General features: G+C 49.4%; 1 protein-coding gene across 1 annotated transcript in view; it reads right to left on the bottom strand.

Moving 5' to 3' along the window:
• The window catches only part of SLIT3 (slit guidance ligand 3), a 591,462-nt gene that overhangs the window by 20,699 nt on the left and 544,150 nt on the right, over positions 1–26,613 (bottom strand). The window contains exons 24-30 of the mRNA XM_077895576.1: positions 23,742–23,813; positions 21,877–22,040; positions 19,156–19,280; positions 12,356–12,453; positions 8,372–8,511; positions 5,378–5,471; positions 336–473 (exon numbers count right to left, since the gene is read on the bottom strand). Coding sequence (XP_077751702.1) covers positions 336–473; positions 5,378–5,471; positions 8,372–8,511; positions 12,356–12,453; positions 19,156–19,280; positions 21,877–22,040; positions 23,742–23,813 — 831 coding nt within the window. The remainder of the gene's footprint in view (positions 1–335; positions 474–5,377; positions 5,472–8,371; positions 8,512–12,355; positions 12,454–19,155; positions 19,281–21,876; positions 22,041–23,741; positions 23,814–26,613) is intronic.

Raw genomic sequence — 26,613 nt, 5'->3', positions numbered from 1 at the left:
TTCTACCATTAGGGCACAATAGTTTTTGTTCTCTAGACTAAAAAGATGATTCCTGCCAGAGTGGCCATGTGATTACCCCCACCCTGTAAGCTGAGCTCCAAGATGGTAACATCTTCCATTAGAAGGAATCTTGCCCAAGCTTGATGTCATGTGAGCTAGATTCTAAGTCCAACTCCCACACAGCTGCCCTGGATGGCTCTTCCCTCCATCTATAACATGGGGTTAATAACATCTGCTCTCAGACATGGAAGGGCTGACTTTCTAAGGAGACCCAGGAGGCCCAGGGCTAGTGTGCCCAGGTGCAGTTTCCAGCCTGAGGGACCCCTTCACCATACCTGAAGCCCTGGGGGCAGATGCATGTGTAGCCGTTGACTGCATCCACGCACTGGGCCCCGTGGCGACACTTGTGGGCCACACAGTCATCATTGTCCACCTCGCAGAGCTTCCCGCTGTAGCCAGGGAGACATTCACACCTGGAACACAGCAGAGCAAGGCTGTTCTGTGGGCCAGGATGGCTTCCAGATGGCCTCCTGTCTTCTCTGTGTATCCAAGATCCTAAGTCCCTCTCACTTCTCAAGGACTCCCCAAAGTCTGGCCTACAATTGGCTTTGCTAGCCATTCATGGGCTCTGGGTCCCTGCAAGTTGATATCTGCTTGCTTCATCGGGGGCTCCTGTTTTCAGAAGCCAGTGGTGGTGCCGCTGACATGCGGGTCCTCCATGAGTAGAGTGGGAACTGCAGCCCCACCACCTGCTGACCCAGATGCACCCCAGGAGGGCTGCTGCACTTCACACGTGGCCTCCCTGATTGTGTGCCCACAACACGTGTCTCTGGGCTCCTCTGCTTGGATGACACCGTGCCAAAGTCCCAGCAAGAAACAGACCTGAAGGGACTGCATTACTCACAGAGGCTTAGGCACACATACACAGGCACATGAACACACTTCCCGGGTCTTCTGCCTCCCGTAGGCCTGGCGCCCACCAGCTAAATTCTACTTGGCAGAGTATAAATAACCACATCCTACCCAGGTCAGAGGAGGAAGGTGGGGCACGTGGCCAAGGTAGACAGGGAATCAAGACTTCTGAATACATACGGGATGGAGGAGCCTGAGAGGAGAGGCATCAGGACAAAGGGATGGTTCTCCTTCCTCCCTCCCCTTGCTCCTCCCCCTGTAGGAGTGGACAGAGTGGAATCACAAGTGGATCCTAGCATTGCTAGGGTTGGTTGACAGAGCATAGTGTGTGTTGTGTTGCTGGAGGAGGATAAGTTCTAGAATCTGAGGACTTACTGAGCCTGCATTCAGAAACTGAAATTAGCTAAGATCTGATCTGTTCACCTTACGTATTTGAAGGGTAAGTTCGAAATATGTGACCTCCTGCTGCAAACTTTCATGTCATAGACCACACTCCACCCCAATCTTTTTTTTTTTCACCCCAATCTTTTAAAGAAACAGATCGGGCAAGCCTTTGTGGGGGCCTGTGCTCAATATACCCTGCTAGTGTTAAGCCTGGCCCCCGTAGGCATTTGTTTTTGTGTCTCCTGAATTCTAAGAAGCTCCTGCAGAGCAACTCAAGCTGCACGAGCCTCTGTGAGGCAACAATCACCACTCAGCACTTGCCAGGTAAAATCCAGCCTGTTAGGCATGGAGTCAAGGTAGCTGAGGATGTCTACATGAGGACTCAGGAAAGCCAGGCTCCCTTGCAGTCTGGAGGCAAATGTGATCCCATCCTTCTTCCTGACAAGCTATAGCCCTCTCCACACCTGTGCTTCCCAAAGCCCCTGGGGACCCCGTTAAAGTACAGCACCTGACTGGGCAGTCGGGTGGGGCCTGGGAATTAGCATTCCCCACAAGCTCCCCTGTGCTGCTGTGCTGCTGGGTCCTGCACCTCACTTCCCATAGCAAAGACCTACCCAACAACTCTTCATCTGCTAAAGAGCAGCATCTGGGGTATAACCTGCATTCCCTAATGTTTGAAAATGCTTTCCCCTTGCCTTTCTTCTAAAGTATAAGGCTTGTGTATGATTTTGTTATGTATGTGACTTATTGATTCTGGACAAGGGGGCGTAACCAGGTGACATCTTTGGTTCCAGGACATCAGGAGTCTCCTGATGTAGCTAATACATCAGTCAGGCCTGGACTGACTTGCAGCCCAGCTGTTCCTGCGTGTGCATGCATGGGGTGGGGGTTGGGGGGCTTGCTTCACCTTGCTGCACCTCAGCCCCCACCTGGACAGTGGATAGTTGTTTCTACGAACAACTCAGGTTGTTTCTACAGTCTGAGACTGGGGAGTGTTACAGGAGATAGGCCTCTGGGCCTGACACGGTAATCATCGTGATCTGTGTCTCTGTCATCACTTTCAGTGTTCATGGGCAGTGTGCTTCATTATTTTCAGGGTTTTGGTACACTACAATTTCAGTGTATCACAGGTAGTTATATAGTTTTATCTGTTGAGTCCTCATTAGAACATCATACAAGGAAATCTTCAAGGATAAACATCTTCAAACTTGGGCAAAGGTTGTATCGATTGCATGTCTCTTGTTACTGTCCCTGCAGCCTGCCTTGGGATGTGGGCGAGGAGAGGAAAGGAGAGGGCAGGGGAGGGGAGGGGGATTAAGATTAGGAGACACTGCATTGGGAGAAGGGGTTTTTTATTTAAATGCATTTTTAATAAAATTCACATTATTGAGCTGGCCTGTAGACCTCTTCAAGATGCTAGGGAGACACTGTGCATAACTATTATCTCATGATTTTGAAAGCTAGACTGGTTTCCTTTTACGTTCTATATTCTTTCTATTCTGTATTCTATCCTATATTCCCCTAGAACTCAAGGGACCAGGGCTACAGTAGAGTGATGTTTCTAGGGACAGGTACCCAGGATCATGCTCTCTGGCCCTGCTTATGTCTTGGTCTCTGGTCCCACCCCAACCCCAGACCTATACCCTGGATGGACCACTTCTGACCAGTTCTCAGTTCTCATGCTCACTGTGCTCCATCAAGCCAGCATCCTCTGAGCTTGAGGAATGCCACTGGCCTGCTTTCCAGCTATGGATCTTCTACTTATTCTTCACAGATGTCCGGTCACCACTGTTGCCCCTGGTAGACACACCCACAGCACTCCGCTTGTCAGTCCAGCCTGCTCTGCTCTGGATTCAAGTTTGTTTTATGCATCTCTTCCTCCTCTTCGCCTCTTCCCTCAGTTAAAGAGCAGCCCTGAATTAAAGCCAAATCCAGGAGTAGGAAAAGTAGGGTTGGGGGATTGGGAGGCATCTCTCACCCTTACTTACACTCTAGCAGCAACTCTACCTAAGAGCCCATGTGGTACCTCTCAGAAGGGGCTGGGACAGATAAGGCAGATTTGAATAAGGGTGCCTACACGGAAGGACTGAAGCTTCCTTTGGGGTCAGCAAAACCAGAGGCCCTAAGATGCCTGTTGCATTTTGTCTGGTGATGAGGTCTAGGCTTGATGTCAAAATAAGAAAGGAAAACACTGGACAAGACATGCTCATGCCACCCTCTCACTTTCCCCTACTCTAGAGCTTTCTTCTACTGGTGGGGCCCTCCCCACCTCAGCTCATTCAAATCCCACCCATCCTTTGAGGTTTATATCACAGCTCACCTCCTAAAGTGTGTGGGGACCTCCCCTTGCTTCAGCAGGTTCCTCTCTCCCCTCCTCAGCACTCCTCTGAGCAGCACTCAGAGCCAGAATTCAGGGCCCCAGAATTGCCTCTTTTCTACACATTCGTGTTGTGTCAAATTTTTCTCCCCCAGGTCTACAGCAAGGGCCTCAAGAGGGAGGGAATTGAAAGCCTCTTGCAGTACTCACTGCACTTATCACAGGGAGAATTTGAGAAGATTCTGTGATTTTTATGATGCCATTAGTCTCAGGATTTCTAAAATCCTGGGTTTCCATGAAGTGCTAAGTTTTGCAGCATAACATCCAAGTCTCCAAACCCCTGAGTCTGAGAACTCTCTGCCTTATGACTGAAAGCCAGACAGACCCAGGCTGATGACAGATCCCGGAGCCACCTAGACTCAAAGCATGAGCTTTGTGCTCCAGGGGCTCTGGGGTTGCTACTGGATGAAAGGCTGCTCAGGATTCTCTTGAAAGAGTTGTCAGCATAAGCTTTGAGTGTCAGACCCACGTCCCTCAAGGGTTGACTTGGTAGAGTTGCTTCAGATTATCTTTGCTTGGGATCTCTGGGTGGCGCAGCAGTTTGGCGCCTGCCTTTGGCCCAGGGCGTGATCCTGGAGACCCGGGATCGAATCCCACGTCGGGCTCCCGGTGCATGGAGCCTGCTTCTCCCTCTGTCTCTGCCTCTCTCTCTCTCTCTCTCTCTCTTTCTCTCTCTCTCTCTGTGACTATCATAAATAAATTTAAAAAAAAAGATTATCTTTGCTTAAGGCTCATCTGAGATATGCACCCCCCCCCTCTGGTCTTTGCATGCTCCCTCAGATTCTCTGGTGCTAAAGGCTCCCAGCCCTTCTCCAGTGTTGGACAGAGCCTGTTAGGCATAGGGAGCCAGTTGTGCAGGCAAGGCAGCTTGGGGAGAGTGTTTAGGGGACACTACGCTTGGCCCTGGGGTTCTGGGATGTCCCACTGATGTCAGAAGATCCCAGGACTCAAGGGTCTTAGGGTTTTCTCCAGAAGAGGCAATGGCACATGTTTTGTGAAGGTGGGTGAGAGTAGGAAGTAGGGACAGTGCCCAGGAGTGAGTCCAGGATGTCATTTGATTCTCAGGCTCTGGAACTGGTGCCTTCTCCAGAGGCAGTCTCCCCTCTACCCTTAGAATTGCTCCTGTGCTCCCCTTGCTCCTGTGGGCTCTGCTGCTCACCATGGAGACAGCTCCACCAATGGCTGTGGCTGCAGAACCAAGTCAGCGCTCATTCTCCCCTCCCCGGTCCACCAACACACACAGGTGCATAAGCTGGCAAACTCGCTGGAGCCCAAGGGGCAGAACTCTGTGAAGGATGCACACAAGGAAGGGACCAAACACCTTTCAGACTCAGCTTGTTTTGCTTTACTAGCACTGGAAAGGAAAGCTATGCTGGGATGGGACTGGGGCAGAAGGAGGGAGGGTGAGTGGGAGGAAAAGGAGAGGAGTACAGGAAAGGGGATATCTTTATCTCTGTCCGTCTGTCTATCTATCTACAGACACAAGGAGAGAAAGACACAGAGACTTACAAAGCGAGATAACTACAAAGAGAAAGAGACAGACTGAGAAGTTAGACTATGACTAGTCAGAGACACAGAAAAGCAGACGGTAATGAACAAGGAACAGGCAGAGAGAGATCAGGAGAGGCAAAGAATGGAGAGGGCCCCCTTGGAGGCAGCATCCTCAGGATCCAGAGCTGCTGGGGACACAAAGTCAAGCCTCACCTGAATCCTTTGTCCAGAGAGATGCACTTGGCTTCATGCTGACAGAGGTTTATCTCAGGCACGCAGTGGTCAATCACCTCATCGCACAGCTCACCTGGTTGGGGTGGGGAGAAAGCTCAGGAGCCCAGGAGGCCTTGGGGGATACTCTGGCTAGGAGGTCAGATCCATCCAGCCCCCAGTCAGGAGGCCACGGATCTCAGGTGTCCTGCATTGGCTCTCTCGATGTACCCCTTCTGTTCCTCTGCCTTGGCCTCCCTACCAGGAAGACTCTAGGATTTCCCCTGGGCACTGTCATAGTACCATCATTCGGCTGCTTCACTTATCACTCAGGGCCTGCTGCAGCTGAAACCATAGGATGCCAGCTCCTGACCTTGGGCTATGCTTATTTATTTTTTCATTCCACATCCATTTATTGAGCACCTCTTGTGTGGCAGACACTGTGATGGGTACTAGGGACAGAACATGACCTGGTCTTATCCTCTCCATGGCCTAGTGGGGCCTATCTGCAAATCAGTAGGTGACTGTAATGCAGAGGTATGTGACCACAGGGGTAAACTCCATGGAATCCCAGAGGCTTCCTGGAGGAGTGGATGTGGTTTAGCAGCATAGTCCACCTGCTGTAGATAAGAAAGCCCCTGGATTTTCTCAGAGAAGAAAATATGAAAGGAATTTTGAAGTCTAGGTCTCTGGATATACTCCCTTCGAAGTTTATCATGCCCAGAAATGTCTAATGGGTCATAAATACCCAGGGATGGCACTTGGATATAAGCTCCCCAAAGCTCACACCACCTGAGATGTGTTTTGGGAATGCAGAGGGGAGTGAGACAGGAGAACAGGGGTGAGGGCAGTGGCAGATGAGAGTGATCTGAGAGAGGAAATCTTCACCCATGGAATTTATCTCAGAAGTGGGGGTGGGGACATGAGCAGACAAGGCTGCTGGGGCAGGGCAGAGGAAGGTCTGCCCTGGGGGTGGCTGGGGAGGGCATGAGTGACAGTCACAGCCCCAGAGTCTGTCCTCTGCTGTGATGGGGACAAGCTGACCTCTACCCTATCCTCATTTTGCCAGCCTCTCAAGCCCACAGAGGGCATTGTGTTCTCTATAAGCCCTTTCCTCTTCTTTACTTCCTGGAGAGACCCAGAGAGGCAGACAGGTGTCTGTGTGGGACTGGCATTTTCTGGGACAGAGGAAACCATGACATCCCATTCTCAGGTAGAGGTGCCCTTCAGGCAGCTGCAGACACAGGCCATGCTATTCCAACGGGGCAGAAAGCCACCTCAGTACTCATCTCCTCAGCCCTGCTTCCACTGCCCATTTGCCCACTGTAAATTCAGTTCATACCCTTCCTTTGCCCCAAAGCCTATTTTGAGTACCTTTGTCTTCTTTTTTTAACTGCTGGGATTTTTACTGTCTGTCTTCTGGGGCTGAGCAGATTCTTCCAGACCAATGATTTAACCCTGTAGGACTCCTCCTCTCATCTTAGGTAGACCAGATGCCCCGGGAGGGCATACTTTTAGACTTCTTAGTATTGCAAGTAGCTAATTCAGTGGTCTGTATACAGTAGATGCATAATAAGTATTGCCCCTTGCTAACCTAATTCTTGGCTACAGCTCCTCTCTGGCAAGGTGGAAGATAGAGGGGATAAGGAAGTAGGCCTTCAGCAGAAAAGGCCCTGCGCTTTTCTCCAGCATAAAGCCTTCTCTGGGACCCCAGAAGGCTGAGGAGCACAGGGTGATTTTCTCAGTGGGCCTTGGCACACTCTACCATAGGGCCAAGAGTGTGCCTGGGGCATCCCTGACTCATGGGCTAGGGGTCTGCATAAGGCACAGGATCCTGAGGGGCAATGGGGGCTACTTGGCTTCCTTCTCCAGAGGCCCCAGGACCACTCCTGATCATCGTCTGTGCATTCCCATCTCCTACCTCATTCCCGACGTCAAGCCAGGTGCCAGTAGGGTAGGGTGCAGCAGTCTCTGGGGAACACAGTCCTTATTTCCATCCTTGCCTTAGGTTGCTATTTCCTAAAATATGTTTCTTGCAACACAGGATGACTAGGTTGGAGGGAGTTCTGGGGTAGGGTACAAGGGAAGTTCTGACTTCAAATAAATGTGGGGATTTGCTGGGTTAAACGAAGTTAAACAGCATTCTTTCAAGCAAGAATTGTCAGAACTTCTAATATGCTGCTTTGTGTCAGGTTATTACATACAGTGCTTCCCCAGCTTTTTGTTCATGGAGTCTTTTCCTCAAAGAACTCATGGATTCCATTTTGGAATATGCCACTTCAGGTTGATCCTATAACAAAGGAGGCTATGCTTATACCACTGGGTGGAATTTTGCTTTATAATCTAGTATGTTTAGCTGTTCTCATCACGGATAGTTAATATAGGAAATAAAGGTGTTGTGTTTTGGAGGTGGATGGATAGGATAATTATCTTGAGGAATAACCTGTGGGGAACCTTCCTTGATTCTCCGGCTGGGTTAGGATCTTTCTCCAGGCTTACAGGTGTTATTAGTCTCATTCTACTGAATACATGTCTCTCTCCACTTGATGATGAGCTTCTTATGAGAGGCAACTTTGTCTTGGTCATTTTTGTATCCCCAGCTCCTAGCAGAGTGTCCGAAAAGTGTAAATTTCCGGAGAAAGTGGACTAGACCTGAACAAAGCATAAATGTAATGCAAGTGCCTCCCATTAGCCTTAACCACCACTGGGTCTCCAGGGTTCCCAAAGTAGAGGATGGCCATCAGCTAATGGAACAGACAGCTGAAAGCACCCTGGGAACCCATTTCAAAGTAGGGGGGCGGAAAGCTAGTGACGTGCAGGGTGGGAATGGGAAGGGTGGACAGAGAGGGCCCCCTCATGGGACAGTATGGGTTTTGGGAATTCACAGCTCTGTCCATAGGGAGAGAGGGTGGGGACCCTGAAAGATGCTAAGAAAATGGTATTCTTCAGTGCATGACACCTGGCCTGCCACCATGCACAGGTGCCAGGGGACCTTACCTGTGTAGTTAGGAGGGCAGACACACACATAGTTGTTGATCCCGTCCACACAGGTGGCATTGTTCTCACAGTCGTTATCCTCACAATCATCTGGATTGATCTCACATTGCTGTCCCTCAAAGCCTAGAGGGCAGGAGCAGCTTTGGGGATGTATGGGTGGGGAGAAGGAAAGCCAGGGGTCAAGGAGTAGGGTGGGGTTGGAAGAAAAGTGGCAGAAAAGAAGGTGGTGGGGGGAATATAATTAGTCAGGTTTCTCTCTGGGTGGAGTTCCAAGGCAGCACCTTGTATACCTGAAGCTTGAGGCCTGAGAGATCATTTCATCTAGCCCCCTGTCTCCAGGCAATGTTCCATCTCCCCTGGCGCTGGATGGCTGCCTGCCCCCGCACCATCCCCCAGCTGGAAGTGGTTTCCTGGATAGAGCTTAAATTCCTCCAGCTGTCTTCCTTTGGCTCTTTGGGTAGTGGTTTGTAGACAAAGAGAGAAACAGCATAACAAACATCCCCCTTTGAGTGACTTCTACTCAAGGACAGCCCTTCTACCTTGAGCAGGAGTAGGACATGGTGGCCCAAGAGCAAGATCTGCAGTCAAGTATTGGGAATGAATTCTGGGTCTGCTACTTCATGGCTATTAGACCTTAGGAGAACTCATTAAATTCTGTGTCTCAGTTTCCAAATCTATTGACCGGGGAGTATTATTTCTCCCCAGGGTGGTTGTGGGGAATAATGAGATTATACAAGTAAAAGCTTAGGAGGGGACCTAGCACATAGAAAATGCTCAGAACATGTTAGCTAGCTTCAGTTCTAGATGACCTCCCCACCTGGTCTCCTTAACCTTCCTCAGGGATGCCATTGTTCCCTGTATGTACTCCTACTTCTGAGCCCCCTCCAGCTTCTGGAGGATAAGTGGATGGGGTGGGAGGACCCTCTCCTGCCAGCACTGAGGCTCTCTGGTGAGCCTGGCTTAGAACAGTGGATCAGCATGATGCATTCCCTTAACTTGTCTCTGGAGTGCTACATCTCTTGGAAGAAAGCCTCAAACCTTCAGCTTGTTCTCTACCCAACCTTGGTCATACTTCAGGACTGGGTATGCAAACTAAGCCAGGGAGTGCTGAGCAGATGAGAAGGGGCAAAGGTGGGAGACGAGTATCTGATTAAATTATCTACAGGGATTTCCTCCCTCTACGGCACAGCCACCCCGTCAGGAATCTATCTACACCCCATTCATGAATGTATATGCTGGCTTCAGACCCAGGATTCCTGGCCTTTCTCCATTTTAGAGGCTGCTCTGATTTAGGATTTAGCTAGAAAAATCAACAAATAGGAAGTGGATTTCTAGACTCCTACTTAACCTTTCTCTACAACCTGAAAACCATGGTACATTTTCTGCAAAAGGCCAGAGGATTCTTTGGTCTGAGCTCTTGAGGTGTAGCAAAAAATTCCTTTTTTCCATGAGGGACTCTGGGTGTTCATGAAAGGCAATTTCCTCAGAGCCAGACAGAGGGCAGGTTTGCAAAGGTCTGAAGCCATAGTGTTGCCTATTTTCCTGAAGTACTCACCCTGGCTGTCCCCAGAGCTGCAACATTGCATGAAAGTGGAATCTGGATGCCTGGCTGGGGAACAGGTTGCTCATGCAGTGGGCAGAGCATGACAAGGAGACTAACGTCTCCTCTGCCCTCACTGGAAGCCTTGGCAGAGGGTGGCAAGGAGACTCCAAGAGAACCCAATTAGCTGTGGGGACTAGGACAGGTCATATCTCCTTTCTTCGTCTCCTGCCCAGCCAGCTCTGCCAGCCTTTGCTCTTTTTGTGAGCAGATAATGCATCAAGATTGGAAAAGCATCTGATGAAGAGGCGGGTGATACTTCCAGAATTCTGACATGCAAGAGGTGTTATGGGTTGAACTGTGTTCCCTCAAAAAGATATCTTAATCCCCAGCACCTCAGAACGCGACCTTACTTGGAATTAGGGTCATTGGACATGTAACTTAAGATGTAGTTGTGCTGGAGGAGAATGGTCCCCTGGTCCAATAGGACTGCCATCCTTATAAGAAGATGGTCATGTGGAGACAGAGACACAGGGTGAATGCCACATGATGATGAAGGCAGGGATCATAGTGAGGCAGCTGCAAGTCAAGGAAGGCCAGAGATCACCAACCACTGCCAGGAGCTAGGAAGGGGCAGGGAAGGATCTTCCCCTACAGATTTCAGGGCATGCATGGCCCTGCTGCCACCTTGAGTTTAGTTTCTGGCTTCTGGAAATGTGAGCAAATACATTTCTGTTGTTCCAAGCCACCCCTGTGCCGTACTCTGTTATAGCAGCCCTAGGAAATGGATGCAGGAGGGAATAAGGGAACAAAGCTTCCCTGACAGGTGTCCCTCCCTCTGCCAAACTGATCAGGTGCTAACCTACCTAGTGAGGGAGCTTGTTGCTCCTCCTTGGGAGGTCCACACAAACTGCTATCCCCAGTGTGTGGGCCTCATTGCCTTAATCCTCCACCCCGTCTCCCTAATCCTGTAGGTCTGGGCTTCTGGGCTCTTTTCCCTGAAAATTAAATTCTAAAAATATTTCCAGTTTCTTTGAATCCCCTCAGCAGCTGAGGGTGGAAACAGTATCCTTCTGCTCACCTGCAGCTCCAGAGATGTAGAGAGATACCCACAAAGAGACGGAGTAGGGGGGTGTACACGCAAAGGGAAACAGGGAAAGATAGTTTCCTGCAGGGGGCACTCCTTCCTCTTGCAGACCTCCATCCCTTGGCTGGGTGGGCAGAGCCAGGCTCTTCCCCTGGAGGTGTGTTTCCTGGCTGGGGCCACATGGCCACCTCTGTGAGATTTCTGTGTGGTTTCTTCTTGCCCTTGCTCCCAGCAAGAAGGTAGGAGTGGGCGGTTTGGCTGACTTCAGGCAGGAAAACAAATCTTGCGTTGAATTTCACTTTTTAAGAGCCAGGGTTTGATGAGGCTGGGTTGGCAGGTGGACACAGGGGCAGGCGGGGTTCCCTGGGGAGGAGAACTGAGAGCCCAGAACCTGATTTCTTTCACAGACCACACAGCAGCCCCTGGCCAGAGTGCCTTTGATCCTTGTTTGCATTCTGAGCTCGGACACATCCATACACAGCTTGGCACTGGGGGTCCCACCTCTACTGCCTGACCCACTCACACTCAATAGGGGTGCTAAAGGAACCAGTTCCCACTGGTTTGCTTTTGCCAGGGCCATGGGCTGGGAAAACTGGGCATCTGAAAGCTACTGGGAAGGGTAGGAAGCAGGAAGGGGGCCTGAGGTTTGGCAGAGGCCTTGAGAGCTCGCCGTTAGAACAGATATGGGAAAAACATAAGTGGCTTCTATCCTCTTTTCTTCCTGAGCTCTTAATGCCAAGGAGGAAAGAGGTTGGGGGGAAGACCCAGGAATGAGTGTCAGGATATGTGACCTAGAGCAAATCTGTCTCTGTGCTTCAGTTGCCTCATCTGCTAAATGGGGCTAGCACCAACGTGTAGTGGGTAGGATCACTGTGAGGATTTAAATGACGTACTACATGACTAGTTCCTGCCCAGCACATAAAGAATGTGTAGTCAGTGTCACCTGTTATTACTGTTTCCTATCACACAGAAGAGGGGTGGAACTGCCTCGCTGGTGGGGCTTTGAGTCATCATTGCATCCTTCTCTGATTTCAGCCAGCAGCTCTAGCCTCCCTTGCTGTCCTCCTGGCTCTGGAGGCAGATGCCCTGAATTCCCTGTACCAATGCTTACCAACTGTGTCACTTCAGGCAAAGGACTGCTCCTGCTGGGCCTCAACCTTCTTATTTGTACAGTAGGGACCATGGTAGGTCCCTTATGGGGCAGGAAGAGCCTTGAGAGCATCCACACAATGGGCTTGACCCAGTGTGGGCGCACAATAGGCCCTCAGTGAACAGCTATGCTTCTTTAGCCTGCCCCAGGAGTCTGCCCATAAAGCCGCCCCCTGGAGGGAGGAAAGGCCCAAGGGCGAGCTGTTACCTGAACCCATCCTTGTGGCTCTCGCTCAGGTGGCAGGTACCTCCATGCTGACAGGGGTTCTGGATGCAGGTGTTGATGGGTACCGTGCAGTCTTTGCCCTGAGGAGCACAAGAGGGAGAAGAGTCCAGTTAGGCAGGCTTTCGATGGCAGCCTTGACTAGGACGCCCCTTGGAGCTGCCAGCATCCTTTCGGAGGAGGCCGGGCAGATGGCCACAAGGCGGCTCAGGGATGAGTCTGCAGTGTGGCTGGGAGGAAGCCAAAGGGGGTCTTTGGAGTGAGTGAGAACTCAGGAGTTGGGGCCCCAGCTTCACCACTTCCCAGAGTTCACATCCTGTACTCTGAACTGCAGGGCAAGAGCATGGGCTCTGAATACTGGAAAACCTGGCTTCCTAGTCCAGCTTCATCTCTTTCTGGGTGGCTGACCATGACCTTGTGTAAGCCTTTGAAGCCTTCCCAGCCTACCTCACAGAGCCGTTGTGAGAATTAAGTGTGCCCTTTCTTATAAGGAAGTGCCCGGAGTGTGTAACACATCCAGCACGTGGTAGGCCCTCTGTGTGTGCTAGCAGATGACCGTATTCTTAACCACACTGAGGCTTCGACGTGATCCACAACTTGAGCAGCCCGACTAGGGCTGGAGTGTGGCCAGCCGGCCCTGCCCCTCTCAAGTGACAACTCCCCAGAGATCCATCTTTGATTAGCCTGGAAGTAGGCCCAGGTGTTGGTATTTAAAATTCTGATTCTAAAGCAAAGCTGCACCAAGGACCTCTGCGACAGGCAGTTTCGGATGGGGTGGCGTTCCTCTGGGGCAGGCCCCTCTGAAGGGGACGTCTGAGCTGAGAAGGAGCCGACTGTGCCATAGGTGGGGAGGAGCATGCCAGGCGGACAGTGAGGGCGAAGGCACTGAGGAGGGAGGCCAAGGCAGAGACTGGATGGAAAGACCCTGTGTCCCAGGGAGCAGCCCCAATGCGTGGCCCTCTGGCTCCAGCCTCTCCTCTGGGACTGATGCACCAGCACTGCTTCTAAGTCTTGACGAGCGGTCCCTTGGAGGACCTGCCATGTCTGCAGAGACATTGGTTGCTTTTGTTTCTGGGCTATGGGCTTGGTGTGGGCACCCTGCCGGCGGGGGTGATCACGGGAGCCCTCCCACCGCCACACCACCTGCTCACCATCTGCCTGGGAAAATCCTCTTCCCGCCTCTGCTGCCATCAATGCCCGTGACGGAGTGGGGCTGGGCTCCCTGGCTCGGAGGTCACTGCCGACTGGGCCCACCACTCTCCTCCTGTCTTAAACCCTGAAGCCGCAGGTGCGGTCTCCGCGGCAGGGAGGCATGGCCACGTGTCTGGCTCTCACGGCTCTCCCTGCTAAGGGCCAGTCATGGGTTTTCTCTAGCGGGAGGAAAATGCACTTTGGGGTAGGATCTGGGCTTATCCTAAACCAGAGCAACGCAGGATCCCTTTCAGAGAGTCATTGTGTGCAATGGAAACTGCAATACTCATTCTCAATTTATTGAGCACATTTTCCATTCCAGGCCTCACACTAAGGGTTTTATATTCACGATCACATAGAATGTTCACAACAACCCGATGAGATTGGTATGATAGTTATTACTGCCATTTTCAGATCGGGAAGGCAGCCTTGGAAAGTGAGCTAATATGTCTAAGACTGCACAGCAGTAAGTGGAACAGGCGGCAGCTGAAGCCAGACATCCAGTCCAAAGCCCGCACTGGGAACCTCTCTGCTGGGCCACTTATTCTGACCTCTCAAAACATGGTTCCTGAGTTAGCACATCCGGGTCCACACTCTAGTGGACTGCTGTGTGCCTTGAGGGGATTAATAGTTCTCCCTGAGCCTTGTTTTCATTATCTGTAAAATGGGGATAATAATACCTTCCCTATGGAATAAATGATTAGAAATCATACATATAGAGATGCCTGGGTGGCTCAGTTGGTTAAGCGTCTGCCTTTGGCTCAGATCACGATCCCGGGGTCCTGAGATCCAGGCCCGCAGCCAGCTCCCTGCTCAGTGGGGAGCCTGCTTCTCCCTCTCCCTCTGCTTCTCCCTTCTACTCCCGTTCTCTTTCTCTCTCTCAAATAAATAAAATCTTAAAAAAAAAAAGAAACTGCATAAATATATTAGAAAGTACCTGGCACGTAATGGAAGCAACGTAAGTAAGAGCTACTCAGATGGTTATGATGTCAGGGGTCTGAGGCAGGGCTGAATTTGGGTGATCAAGACTTTTTCAGACCTTTGGTTGGTACTAAATTGTTCAGGAGTGCAAGTGTACATATGTGTCTGAGAGTGTGTTAGGTGGATGAGCCGTGAAAAGCAGGACAAGAGAGCCTTGATCAGGTCAAGGCAGGGCCTTCCTTGTCCCTGGCTGGGCCAGCCTGTCTGCTCTGAGGAACTCTCAAGTATCAGGGACTCTAGGTGGGATCTTCCCTTGGGGGTGGGATAAAGTGTGAGATGGAGCTGGTGGTTATCTCCTCCAGTCCTTTATGCTGAGCTCAGAAATCCTGGAGGCAGACCCTAGCTTTGATGATGTGTTAATTGGGCCTGGAGGTGGGGATTTCTGTCACTTACATGCCCTTGAGAAACAATCACCATTGTCAATGCCTGGCTAATTAGCTCAATTCAACTCTCTTCAGCCTCATTTTGCTCAGATCTACTAGATTTATGATGCTTCTTGGTGTCCCACCACTGTGTGTGTGTGTGTGTGTGTGTGAGAGAGAGAGAGAGAGAGAGAGAGAGAGAACATAGACATGCCTGGGGCTTCCGGCTTCTTTTAAAAGAGTTTGGGAATAGCTGTCCCCGTTAGAAACCTCTTTCTGGGAGCTGCTCCAGGACCTTGCCACTCAAAGTATGGTCCTCGGGCTAGCAGCACTGGCATTCCCTGAGATCTTGTTAAAAATGCACAAACTTTGACCTGACCTCAGATCTAATGGATCAGAACCTACATTTAAGATCTCCCGGTAGTTCTTGTGCATACTACAGTGTGAGGGGAACAGAGGCACGTGAAGCTAAATGGCTGAAGCAGAATGAGCCCAAACATAGATTTTATTTCCACTGGTGTTAGAATTGCGGTAAAATAGTTCTGTGAAGTGTCTACTAAATCCTGGCTCTAAGGTAGTCAAAGTGCAAACATGACCCTTTCAATCCTTGCAGGAGCTCTGCCAGTGAATGCGACGCCTCGCATGGAGGCAGGGGGGGACGTGAGGCTCAGGGGGAAGTAGTTACCAATGGAGTGCTGAGTGGAAAGACTTTCCTGCCAGAGAGAGGTGGACTCTGGGGTTAGCTCGCATGTTCCCTAGATATAGGAGCACTGTCAAGTTATCTGATCCTTTTGAACCTTAGTTCCTACATCTACCAAAAGATGATAATAAAACTTATTTCAGAGAATAACTGAGAGTACGAAATCAAGTGATGTGCTTAAACTGTTTCACACAGGCCTGTGGGGCCATGCTTTTTTGGGTAATACTGTGGCTTCCCAAGGTCACTCAGAGAGTCAATGGAAAAATTGAGACACTGGGAAATAACAAGATGAATGCCAGCACTCTGAGCTTGGTTCTGTGGGTGCTACTGATGGTTGTCAACTTAGCAACTCACCTAGTCACTCTGCTCATGTGGGCTCCAACCCCAGAAGAAGGGAAAGCAGGGGGAACAAATGCAGGGCAGTGGGTGTGATGCAACCCACGATTAAGGGACCCCTTTTTCTACCTGCTGCATTTTGAGGTCAGGGAACCAGAGGTAGGGGGGACAGTAGGAACTGTTCCAGGTTACACAGTCAGGTAGGACAAGCTCCAGGGATCCTGCTAGGTGTTCTTTCCACCAGTACACCCTATTTGTCCCTTTTCTGGGGACCCTGACAGGTACCAAATAGCCAGGGACTCATGGTACTTGCCAATGGGCTGTGAATGTGCATGGGTTCAGGAATCAGTTTGTTCTGAGCTCTGAATCCCAATGGTCTCACCTACTATCCCAGTTTCTTAAACTGGAAAATGCCTCCTTGGACTTTGATGAGAGGTATGCAAAATAATGCATGTGCCTTATTTAGTATGCTGTTGATATATAGTAGGCGCCCAATAAGTGCTGGCTGCTCAGATTCCTGTTATTGTCATAGTAATCACCAATGTCCCCACCACATGCCATCCCACCCTCTATCCTCCTCCTCAATGTACCCCAGACCTCTGTGAGCCCAACGCCTTCCTAAAGGTCAAAATATCTGCTTGGCTTCTTCAACGAGACATTCAAAATCTTATGAGCAAAGTCCAAACAGATGGCATTATCCTGTAAGAGCCCTGTGGTTGCACTCTTTGCTCTGACGCTGATGGCCAGGCTACTTTCACAGTGCTGTCAAGGGGAGTGGGAGGAAACCTGGGGCTTCCAGCCCAGTTCCACTACTTTCAGACTCAGGCTGATTTTGCAGAGAAGGGACCAAGGTTCAGGATATGAAGTGGTTTACCTTATGTTTCAAATAGGGATGATACCACCCACCTCAAAAGTGATTATAGAACTTAGAGGAGGGGAAAAAAATGCAAACATCCAGCTGAGTGCCTGGCAAATAGTCAATACATAAAAAGTTACACAGGTATGGAATTGGGGATGTGATAAATATACATGTCACCTTTCTAGGGGAGCAACCTATGGTCTCTGACAATCCACAGCATCATGGACTGAGAAACTCTGGTGAAACCAGCAACACACCACCTGGGGCTGAGGGCCCATCCACACCCTGGTATCAGGGACCAGCATGTAAGGGTGAAGTGAAAGGTAAGAACATGCCAGCTTACTGAGCACATCCTCAATGACTCTCCAAGGCACACTGCATGTAGTTACTGTACATGTGATTCTCACAGCACACCTGTGAGATGGGCCCTGGTTTGTCAATGGGAGGGCTGAGGTGAAACCACTGGCCATCACCGCACAGCTAGTAACGCAGCAAAGCTTGCCCTCTGTGTGATTTCACAGCCTGATTTTCCACCACTGAATTAATACAAGGGAGTTTGAGGACCTAGGCCTAAGTATGTCCCCTTAATTTCTCTACTTCCCCTGCAATGTCTGTGCGTGTGCACACATAGCGTGCATGGGTCTGGGGCGGCTGCTGGGGGCAAGGCTGGCTGGCTGGCTGGCTGCAAAGGGACTCCTTTGGCTCTTCTGTGTCAGGCCCATAGGTGGCACTCTGACACTGTTTGCTGGAGGCACAGCTACAGTTGAAAAGTCACCAGGGAGCCCTGTTCCCCAGCGTGATTTTGCCTCTCCATCAAGCTTGTCCCTGGGGGCAAGAGACCCAGCGATGCCAGCTCCCTCCCACTCTGCCACATACTAGGCATGGGTGTCAGATGGGCTTTGGGGTGGTCCTGGAATTCTTGGCTTGTCCACTCCATTTGGATGGGTGCCCTGGGGAGACTGGAAGTGGGGAAGGTCCTGGGAAAGAGGATCCAGCTGCAGCATTGCTCACCCCAGTGAGACACAGCAAGGGGCTAGGCTATCCAGGGGGAAAAGGCGGGGACTTTGGAATCATATAGCCCTAGGTCCTATCCCAACCCTACAGCTTATGAGCTTTGGGACATTGAGTCAAGCTCTTTCAACAGTCTGAGGCCCTGTTTCCACAACTGTAGATGGGAAGTAATGAGCCTTGCTCATAGGGCATGTTTATTTTTTTTTTCATGTTTATTTTTCTATTTTATTTATTTTTAAAAGATTTTATTGGGATCCCTGGGTGGCTCAGCGGTTTAGCGCCTGTCTTCGGCCCAGGACGTGATCCTGGAGTCCTGGGATCGAGTCCAGCATCGGGCTCCCTGCATGGAGCCTGCTTCTCCCTCTGCCTGTGTCTCTGCCTCTCTCTCTCTCTGTGTCTCTCATGAATAAATAAATAAATAAAATCTTAAAAAAAAAGATTTTATTTATTTATTTGACAGAGAGAACAGAAGAGAGAGCACAGCAGGGGGAGTAGCAGGCAGAGGGAGAGGGAGAAGCAGGCTCCCTGCAGAACAGGGAGCCCGATGTGGGACTTGATTCCAGGACCCAGGGATCATGACCTGAGCTGAAGGCAGATGCTTACAGACTGAGCCACCCAGGTGCCTACATAGGGTGTGTTTAAAAAGAAAAGGTGAATAAAATGCCAAGCAGAATGCTGGCCATGTAGTCTGTACTCTATAGATGTTATAAGGAGGCAGGATAACATGTTCTAGATAGTGCTGAGTAAGAAGAAAGGAGGCAAAGTTGTTCTGGAATTAGCCTGGATTTCTGGGGAGGACACCCAGGAGAACTGGGATCTCTTATCCCCTTAACTGGCCCACCCGAGTCTGTCAACAGTGCATTGGCTTGGCAGCCTGAGGCCTTTCAAAATGCCATCCCTATATCCTTCTCAAACTGGAGTCGGAGCCAGACTCCCAGCACTGGCCATCCCAAGGGCAGAGTTGTGGGGGAGGCGGGGAGGGGCAGTGGAGGGGAGGGTCTGGAAATCCCCATGAAGGGAAGCCAAGATAGTGAGTTCCAGGGATGCCTCTGCTTGGAAGCATTTTAATTTTGAGACTTCACTTCTCCATGTTTAGGAAGGAAAATACAAATACTACATTTCCTCCTTATCTCTGAGTGTTACTGTCAAGCCTATAGGGGTTCTCTGTGTTTTGCATGAATGTGACACAACTGGGCAGCAGGAGTGTTACTGGCAAATAGGACACTAGAGGGACCTGTGAAATAGAGTTCTCCAGGCTGCCCTTGGAGAAAGGATGGTCAGCAGGGCACTGTGCCTGTCCCTCCTTGGGAGCCATGAATGGTGCGGGCAAGGCTTCCTATCTTACCTTGTAGCCATAGGGGCAGGTGCAGCGGTATAATTCCACAGGATCCTGGCTGCACGTCCCATTGTTCTTGCATGGGCTGGAGAGGCAGGCATTGCACTTGGCCACAATGTTGATGTCCACTGGCCCTGGACAGCAAAACCAGAATGTTGGTAGCAGGTCGCTGTCATCCCTCCCTCCCTTCCCCTCCTCTCTGGCCCCTTCCTCAGCCAGCTGCCAGCTCCTCTCCATCTCTAACACACAAGGCAATCGGCCCGCCCCAGCCAGTACCATCCAGTCTAGCTAGAGTCCCATTAATGCAGCCATTGTCCAGTGAGGGAAAAAATCACAGTGGGACATCATTCAGAAGCACTTCTGCAGTCAAATCAATTACTATAATTAGCCTGATCCGATTTTGGAGCTAATCTACAAACAATGCACCATAATTACAAATCCCTTGTGTATCTTTTTATGTTCCGGGAGCTCTGGGCCCAGCCTCCATTTGGACCTCCCATTCCTCTGCCCCCAAATACCCCTCCCCATGAAATAGTTCATGCTAGGCTAAGGAGGGCATGGTGCCTGGGCCAAAGGTACGCATGGGAAGTCCTCCTTGTGCAACCCTTCAATTGGCAGGAAGAAGGAAGAAGTGACCCCAAAAGACATAGCAGTGGTGTCAATGATGGATGGTAAACTGCTCAGGCACATGCTGCCTCTAAGACAGTTCTGACTATGTCCTGTTCTCTTCAGCTGTAAGGGCTGGAGGGGTGAATGTCATGATCCCTGCACAGACTTTTGTTGAGATTGGCCCCAGTGTGAGTCTGACCATTTGTGGATAGGGTGGCCTGATTGAGAGTCTCTACTGGCTGGCTCAACCCTGGCTTCACATTGGAAAAGGGACACTATCTGTTCTGGTTTGCCAGGGATGGAGGAGATTCCCAGGATGCAGAAATTTCACTGCTAAAACCAGGAAGGCCCCAGCCAAACCATAAATGAGTTGGTCACCTTACTGTAGAACCAGCCAAGGTGCTTTTAAATACCCCCAGCACGCCCAGGCTGCACCCCACACCAATTTAATCAAAACCTGGAGTGTGGGGCCCAGGCACCAGTAGAAAGCTCCCCAAGTGACTCCAAAACATGCAGCTAAGATTGAGAACCACTGTTTTAGAGTGAGCTGGGCCTCTTTAGCATCAATCAAGTCAGATATGTTGGAAGCAGGAGGAGGAAAATGAAAAATTAGCTTAAAGCCAATGGATTATTTTCTTGCTTTAAGCAGAAACATGAGACACATGAAGTTTATAGGGTAATCAAAGTATATATGTAAATCAAATTCAAGGCTCCAAGAAATGAGCAAAGGACATTAACAGACAAATATATAATACAAATGGAAAGTAAATTTTTGGAAAAAAAGTTCAGTTTCCCCAATAATCAAAGAAAGATAAAATAGGAGATCCATTTTTTTAAGCCTCTCTAATTAGCAATGAGATGAAATGAGATAAAATGATGCAAAAGTCCCTAAAAAATGCACTCAGATGGTGCTGTTGGGGGCATAAAGTGGTTTACAACCCTTTTTGAAAACCAGTTGGCAATATGCATGAAGACCTTAAAGATAGATGATCACATAGTTTGGCTCAGTCATTTCTGTTCTCTGAGTATTATCTAAAGATGTAATTTTATTTATTTATTTTTAGAGGTGGAGAAGGGAGGGAGGGGGTGAGGAAGGCAGAGGGAGAGGGAAAGAGACCCAGGCAGACTCCATGGTAGATGTGGAGCCTGATGCAGAGCTCAATGTCATGATCTTGAGCTGAAATCAAGAGTTGGACACTCAACCAACTGAGCCACCTAGTAGAGAAAGATCTTTATGCATCAGTGGTAAGGAAACAATTGGAAATACCCAGTGAATACTAAAGGTTCAGAACCAGGAACTAGTGAAAGAAGTCATGGCAGAATTTTATAGCCTGGTGGTCAAGGGTGTGTACTCTGGAATCAGGAAGCCCTGGAAGCCTCCCGACTGTGGTTGTGCGTAGTCACTTAACCTTGGTAAGCCTCAGAGTTCTCATTTTTAAAAATAAGGGTAATACTAAAGTCTACCCCATAGAGAGTCGGGAAATTAAATAAATTAATACTTGGAAAGTGAGAATTAAATGCAATAACCCACAAAAAAGTGCTTAACATCATGCCCAGCACAGAAGAACTCAGTAGCGGTTTGTTATCGTAATGATACAGTCAATTAAAATCTCATGTACCAAAAGGTTGCTGTAGTAAAAATGGGAAAATGCTTCTGCTTTAAGGATGGTAGGTAAAGAAATGCAGGTCAGGGCAGCCCGGGTGGCTCAGCGGTTTAGTGCCGCCTTCAGTCCAGGGCGTGATCCTGGAGACCCTGGATCAAGTCCCACATCAGGCTCCCTGCATGGAGCCTGCTTCTCCCTCTGCCTGTGTCTCTGCCTCTCTCTCTCTCTCTCTCTCTGTGTGTCTCTTGTGGATAAATAAATAAAATCTTAAAAAAAAAAAAAGAAATGCAGGTTAAAGATTCTTCTCTACGCAAAACTATGTAGACAAAGCAGGTAGGGAGGAACATGTAGAGATGCCAGCAGAGGAAAGATGACAAAGCCTCTGAGTCCCTCTGTGTGGTCCATGGGAGAGCTGGGACTATGGTTGTAGAAGTCACAATTTTTTGAGATGCTCAGCTCTGACGGCTGTCGGAGACAGAACAGACCCCTAGAGGAGCAGGGGAGAGTCAGCACGTACCTTTGCACTGGAATCGGTGGGTGGGGGTGGTGAGCAGGAGTCTGTCGGCCATGGGCTCGGGGCTACTGCAGCGGGCGATGCCGGGCTCCTTGTACCCCGCCTTCACCCATTCGGACAGCCAGCGCAGACTACAGTCACAGTGGAGTGGATTGGTTCCCAGTGCCCTAGGAGGCAGAGCAAGAAGTCAGGGACCCCTGCTCAGCTTGGCCCATAGGTTCCATGCCCTTAGCTCTCTGGAAAAGTAGAATTTTCAGACACTGGCTAGATCAGGGGTGTCTGACGTGAGGACCAGTGGAGAAGTAGTTTCCACTGGGGCAAAGGCAGTGACTTCAGATTGTACTTCCAACCCCTCCAAATGTTTCCACCCCACTGCAGGCCCTTCCACCTCCAAGGTTTTGCTCTCACCTACCCTGCTAAGATTCAATCCTCAACTCAAGCCCAATCCTAGCCTGTCCAGGATGCTTTTGAACCTTTGGCCACCTGATTATCTGGTTCCCTTGCTCTACTGGAGGGTCCACTGAAGGATGTTCTCTGCATAGAAGATTTTGGTACATAGCAACCTAGGGAGATGCTTCAGATCATGGAAAGGGTTCAGAGCATGCAACCCCTAGATATGCTGCTCTGGCATAGTGATTATTTTGAGCTAAAGGTACTTGAGAAATGGCAGATACAGGAGGGGCTCTCTGACCTCCCTCTTTCCACCTAAAAGCAAGTCGTAAAGCTTCCTGTGACAAAGATGCCCTCCCTGCACCAAAAAGAGAATATTCTTATCACTAGAGACAGGGAGTCAATGCCAAAATGGACTTGTACAGACAAACCTGCTCAAAGAACCCTGATCTTCTAATAGCCCCTCTGCGTATTTCCTAGCCACTGACCCACAGTGGACTGCCCCATCCCAAGGCCCTTTGTCTTGTCCCAATTTATCATTCCTTGTATAAAGAGGTATATAAGCTTTTGGGCCCAATGGCTTCTTCGGGTCTTCATTTTCCATTTGAAGACTCCCATGTACACATAAAAATACCAAATACATTTGTACACATTTCTCCCCTTGCTCTGTGTCAGTCTAATTCTTAGACCAGCCACGGAACCTAAGGGGATAGAAGCCGACTATACCAGTCAGCTTAAAAATGCACAGGAGGGGGACAGCATGGGCCAGTGAAGACCTCTGCACAGGGGTGTCCAGAAAGAAAATACAAGAACTTTTGCTATTTTAAAAATCATATCCTTTAGCATTTCTATTTCTTGAATATTTTATAAGGTGCATACATAATGTATCAGTATCACAGGATATGCATGCAATATGAAAACAATTAAATATGCATAGAGTGGGTATACAGACTCAAAAATGGTCACTGGCCATGTAACAGCTAATGCGTACAGACCTTGGTTTCTCCATGTAAAACAGGGAGGGAGCACCTCAGCAGAGTGGTAGCAACTATGTGCTTTAGAGTCAAGGCAAACCTGGGCTTGAACCAGGGCTCTGCTGCTTACTCGCTGAGAAGCCCTTGGACAAAGTCTTTAGTTCTTCTCAATTTAAGTTTTGCAGTGTATAATAGGGGATAAATATGCTTTATTGCTGTAAGAAGTAAATGAGATAATTCATCTAAAGTGTTTATCACATAGTAAGAGTTTTATGTTAGTTCTTATTAAACATTTACATTGTTTACATAATTGATGATGCCTCTGACGGCGTTGGAGGCAGAGAGCACATGACGTGTACAATGTGAGTACACTGTCCCAGAATGTGCCCTAGGCATCCGGAAAGAGCATATCCTGAAATGTAAACAGTGATGGCGTGGTCTCTGGCACAATAATGATATTCCATCTCAGGTGGGGCCACACCAAGGAGAAGTACGGCTACTTACAGATGGGAAAGAGATGTTAGGTCGCTGAAGGAGCCTTCAGGAACGCTGGAGATATCGTTGCCGTGGAGGGTCCTGAAGCAGAAGCACAGATCGGGGATTAACCCCCCAGTTACAGTTCTGAACTTGGGGTCCCAGGCTGGCCCAGATGCCCCGCAGTTATGCTCGGAGCCCCACTGCTCTTGGCAGGAGGCGCCTCCTCCTTCTTGACAGGTGTGCAGCTCAGCAGTGGGGACTTTGGGGGCAGAGGGTTTGGGAAAGAAGAGGATGGAGTTTTGAATCTGACAGGCCTGGGATGGAATGAGAAGCCAGTCCCTTTTAGCTGTGGAACACTGGCTAAGTTAACTTTATTCTTCTGAGCCTCCCGAAACACAGAGAGAGACATCCACCTAATGGAGGCACTAGAGAGATACTGGGAAGAACTGTGTCTAACACTAAGTTCTAGAGCCAGGGTGCCTGCCTTCAAATTCTGACCCTGCCACTTATCGGCTGAGTGACTCTGGCCAAAGTTACTTATCTCTCTGTGCCTCAGTTTCCCATCATAAAACGGGAATGAAAGTAAAAAAGATTTGTTGTAGAAGGTGGTTGTGGGTGCACTAATCCATATAAAGTGTAGCATTTTGTATGTGCTAAATAACCATTAATATTTGTGAAAGGGTCCTGAAGAATGGCTGGTACAGATCAATAAATGAGTTCTCTTCATATTCACCTAGAGAAGATTTTGGGGGAGATTGAGAAACGTTATTAATCCCAGCTCAGGTGATAGAGAGAGGGGAGCAATCAGGTCCTGGAAAGATTCTGTGGAGCTGGACACTCCTCTTCATGGAGCAGGATTTGGTCTTAGCCATGCACATATATGTATCTGGTGCTTGTGTGCATCTGAGTGCATTTTCTGACAGCATGTCCAAGGAGCCAGGCGACCTGCTTGGTATTAATCAGACCTCTCTCCACCTTGTGGTGTGGGAGCTGGGAGCTAGAGTGGTGGTATATATTGCACTTTTAATAAATGCCTAGAGAATAGGTCAGTGAAGAAAACCACATGAACATTGCTCTGTGCTCATGTAACAACACTAGTAAATCCACAATTCATGGATTATAACCTCCTTTCAAGGACTAATCAACTGCATACAAAAAGTCTCCACACCAATGACTCACTTTGGGTCTGGCCTGTGAAATGCAAGGTAGGTGAAATTCACAGATACTCAAGGGCTTCTTTAGTGACTACTGCACACTGCTCCCTGTGCTATGAAGGAGCCCTTGTAAAACAAAGGGGCGATTAGAGTTGACCGGGGAAGTGTAAACAGGATAATAACTAATGAATCTGTCCTTTTGTTTTCCTTTTAGCTGATGTTAGTGCACCCTGGGTTTTGAGCCGAAATACAGATAGAGCTTAATTACACTTAACACAGAACAGGGGCTCTCAAACAGACTGAGTGAAGCTAACACACTAGCAGATTTCTGAGACCCATTCTTAGGGGATCTGATTCCATGGGTCTAGGTTGGGGAGCCCGAGAGGCTGCATTTCTAACCAGCTCCCAGGTGATGCTCATGCTCTTAGACCTCTCAACCACATTTAGCTGCCCTAGGTTGTCACCCTTGTCACCTCAAGCTCCTTCCCCTTCCCTTTCCCCAGGACAGCAGAAAGAAGGCAACCAGTCCTCAAAAGAGTGTTGGAGGTAGCTTCTCACCTCCCCAGATAAGAAGGGACTAGAAGCACTTCTAACACTTAACCAGTATCATTTAGTCTCGAATGCATGTAGTTATTTATGAATCACATCGGCTCCTGCCTGCTATTAGCTTGGATGACTTCATGGCTGCTTGCTGTTTGGCAAATGTACCCAGCCCCGTTGTTAATCATTTCCGAATGAGGCCTGGGCCCCTGGAGAGGCACGAAGCCCTAATTTAAAAACAACCAAATGACCCAAAGGCAGCTTTGGCGCTGTGACTCCTGCAAGTCACGCTCCCATTTATTACAAGCTGAGCCGCTGAGATCTCCATAAACTGCAGAGTAACGGGGCTGTTATTTACTAGGACAGTGCTGAAAAAATCTGCCTACACTGCAGGTTCTCGCTCCTGGTTTGGCCCCCAGAGAAAGACTCTTGCCTGTCCAACCACCATCCTAAGGGAAGTGGGACAAATGTTCCCTTCCAGGAAGCACTATCCACGGCCCCCAGCCCTGATTTTTCCTCTCCTTTTCCTTATACCTCATGGGGGCTGGTGCCAGGCAAGCGAATCTGAACTCAAGAATGACTCATCTTCAAGTGCCTGGGCCTCCCTTTTCCCTGCTGACTCTTATGAGGTGTTAAAGTAAACTTGCGAATTTTGGGATGTGGATGAGGGCATCATTTGGTGTAACATGAAAGCCAGACAATCTTGTGTCACTTCTGAGTTGCTTGAACCTCGGGTCTCCAGATCCCCGGGGGCTCACAGTTTGTATGACAGATAGCAGGAACGACCGTCATCCCATAGGTAGACTGGGGCAGGTGGGTGCATTCTCTTCTGAACAGGCTAAGTCCTTCCCAGGTGACCTGGGGGTTAAGGTCTAGATAAGACTGCCTGGATGTGAGTCCCTATTCTGATCATTGCTGGCTGTGTGATTATCTGATTCAGATGACTTAATCTTTATGTGCTTCAGTTTCTTATCTCTAAAATGGAGGAATTCTTAGGATCCACTGGTAGTAGATATCTTTTTAGGGGTGTGGGTTGATTGGCATCAATCTCTTTTTGGTAACAGTTCCTCCTTTTTCCATGGGGCATTCACCCCTCTTCACCTCTGGGTCCAACTGGTTTGGCCTCATGGGCAGAACTGTGGCCCAAGTTAGCCCAGTCAGAGTCACTGAGATTGGTCTGAGGCTCAGTACGTGAGACATTGGTC

The sequence above is a fragment of the Canis aureus genome, chromosome 4 (genome assembly GCF_053574225.1).
Source record: "Canis aureus isolate CA01 chromosome 4, VMU_Caureus_v.1.0, whole genome shotgun sequence".
NCBI classification, from domain to species: Eukaryota; Metazoa; Chordata; class Mammalia; order Carnivora; family Canidae; genus Canis; species Canis aureus.
The sequence above is the reverse complement of the archived record's forward strand: the minus strand, read 5'-3'. Positions and strand labels throughout refer to the sequence as shown.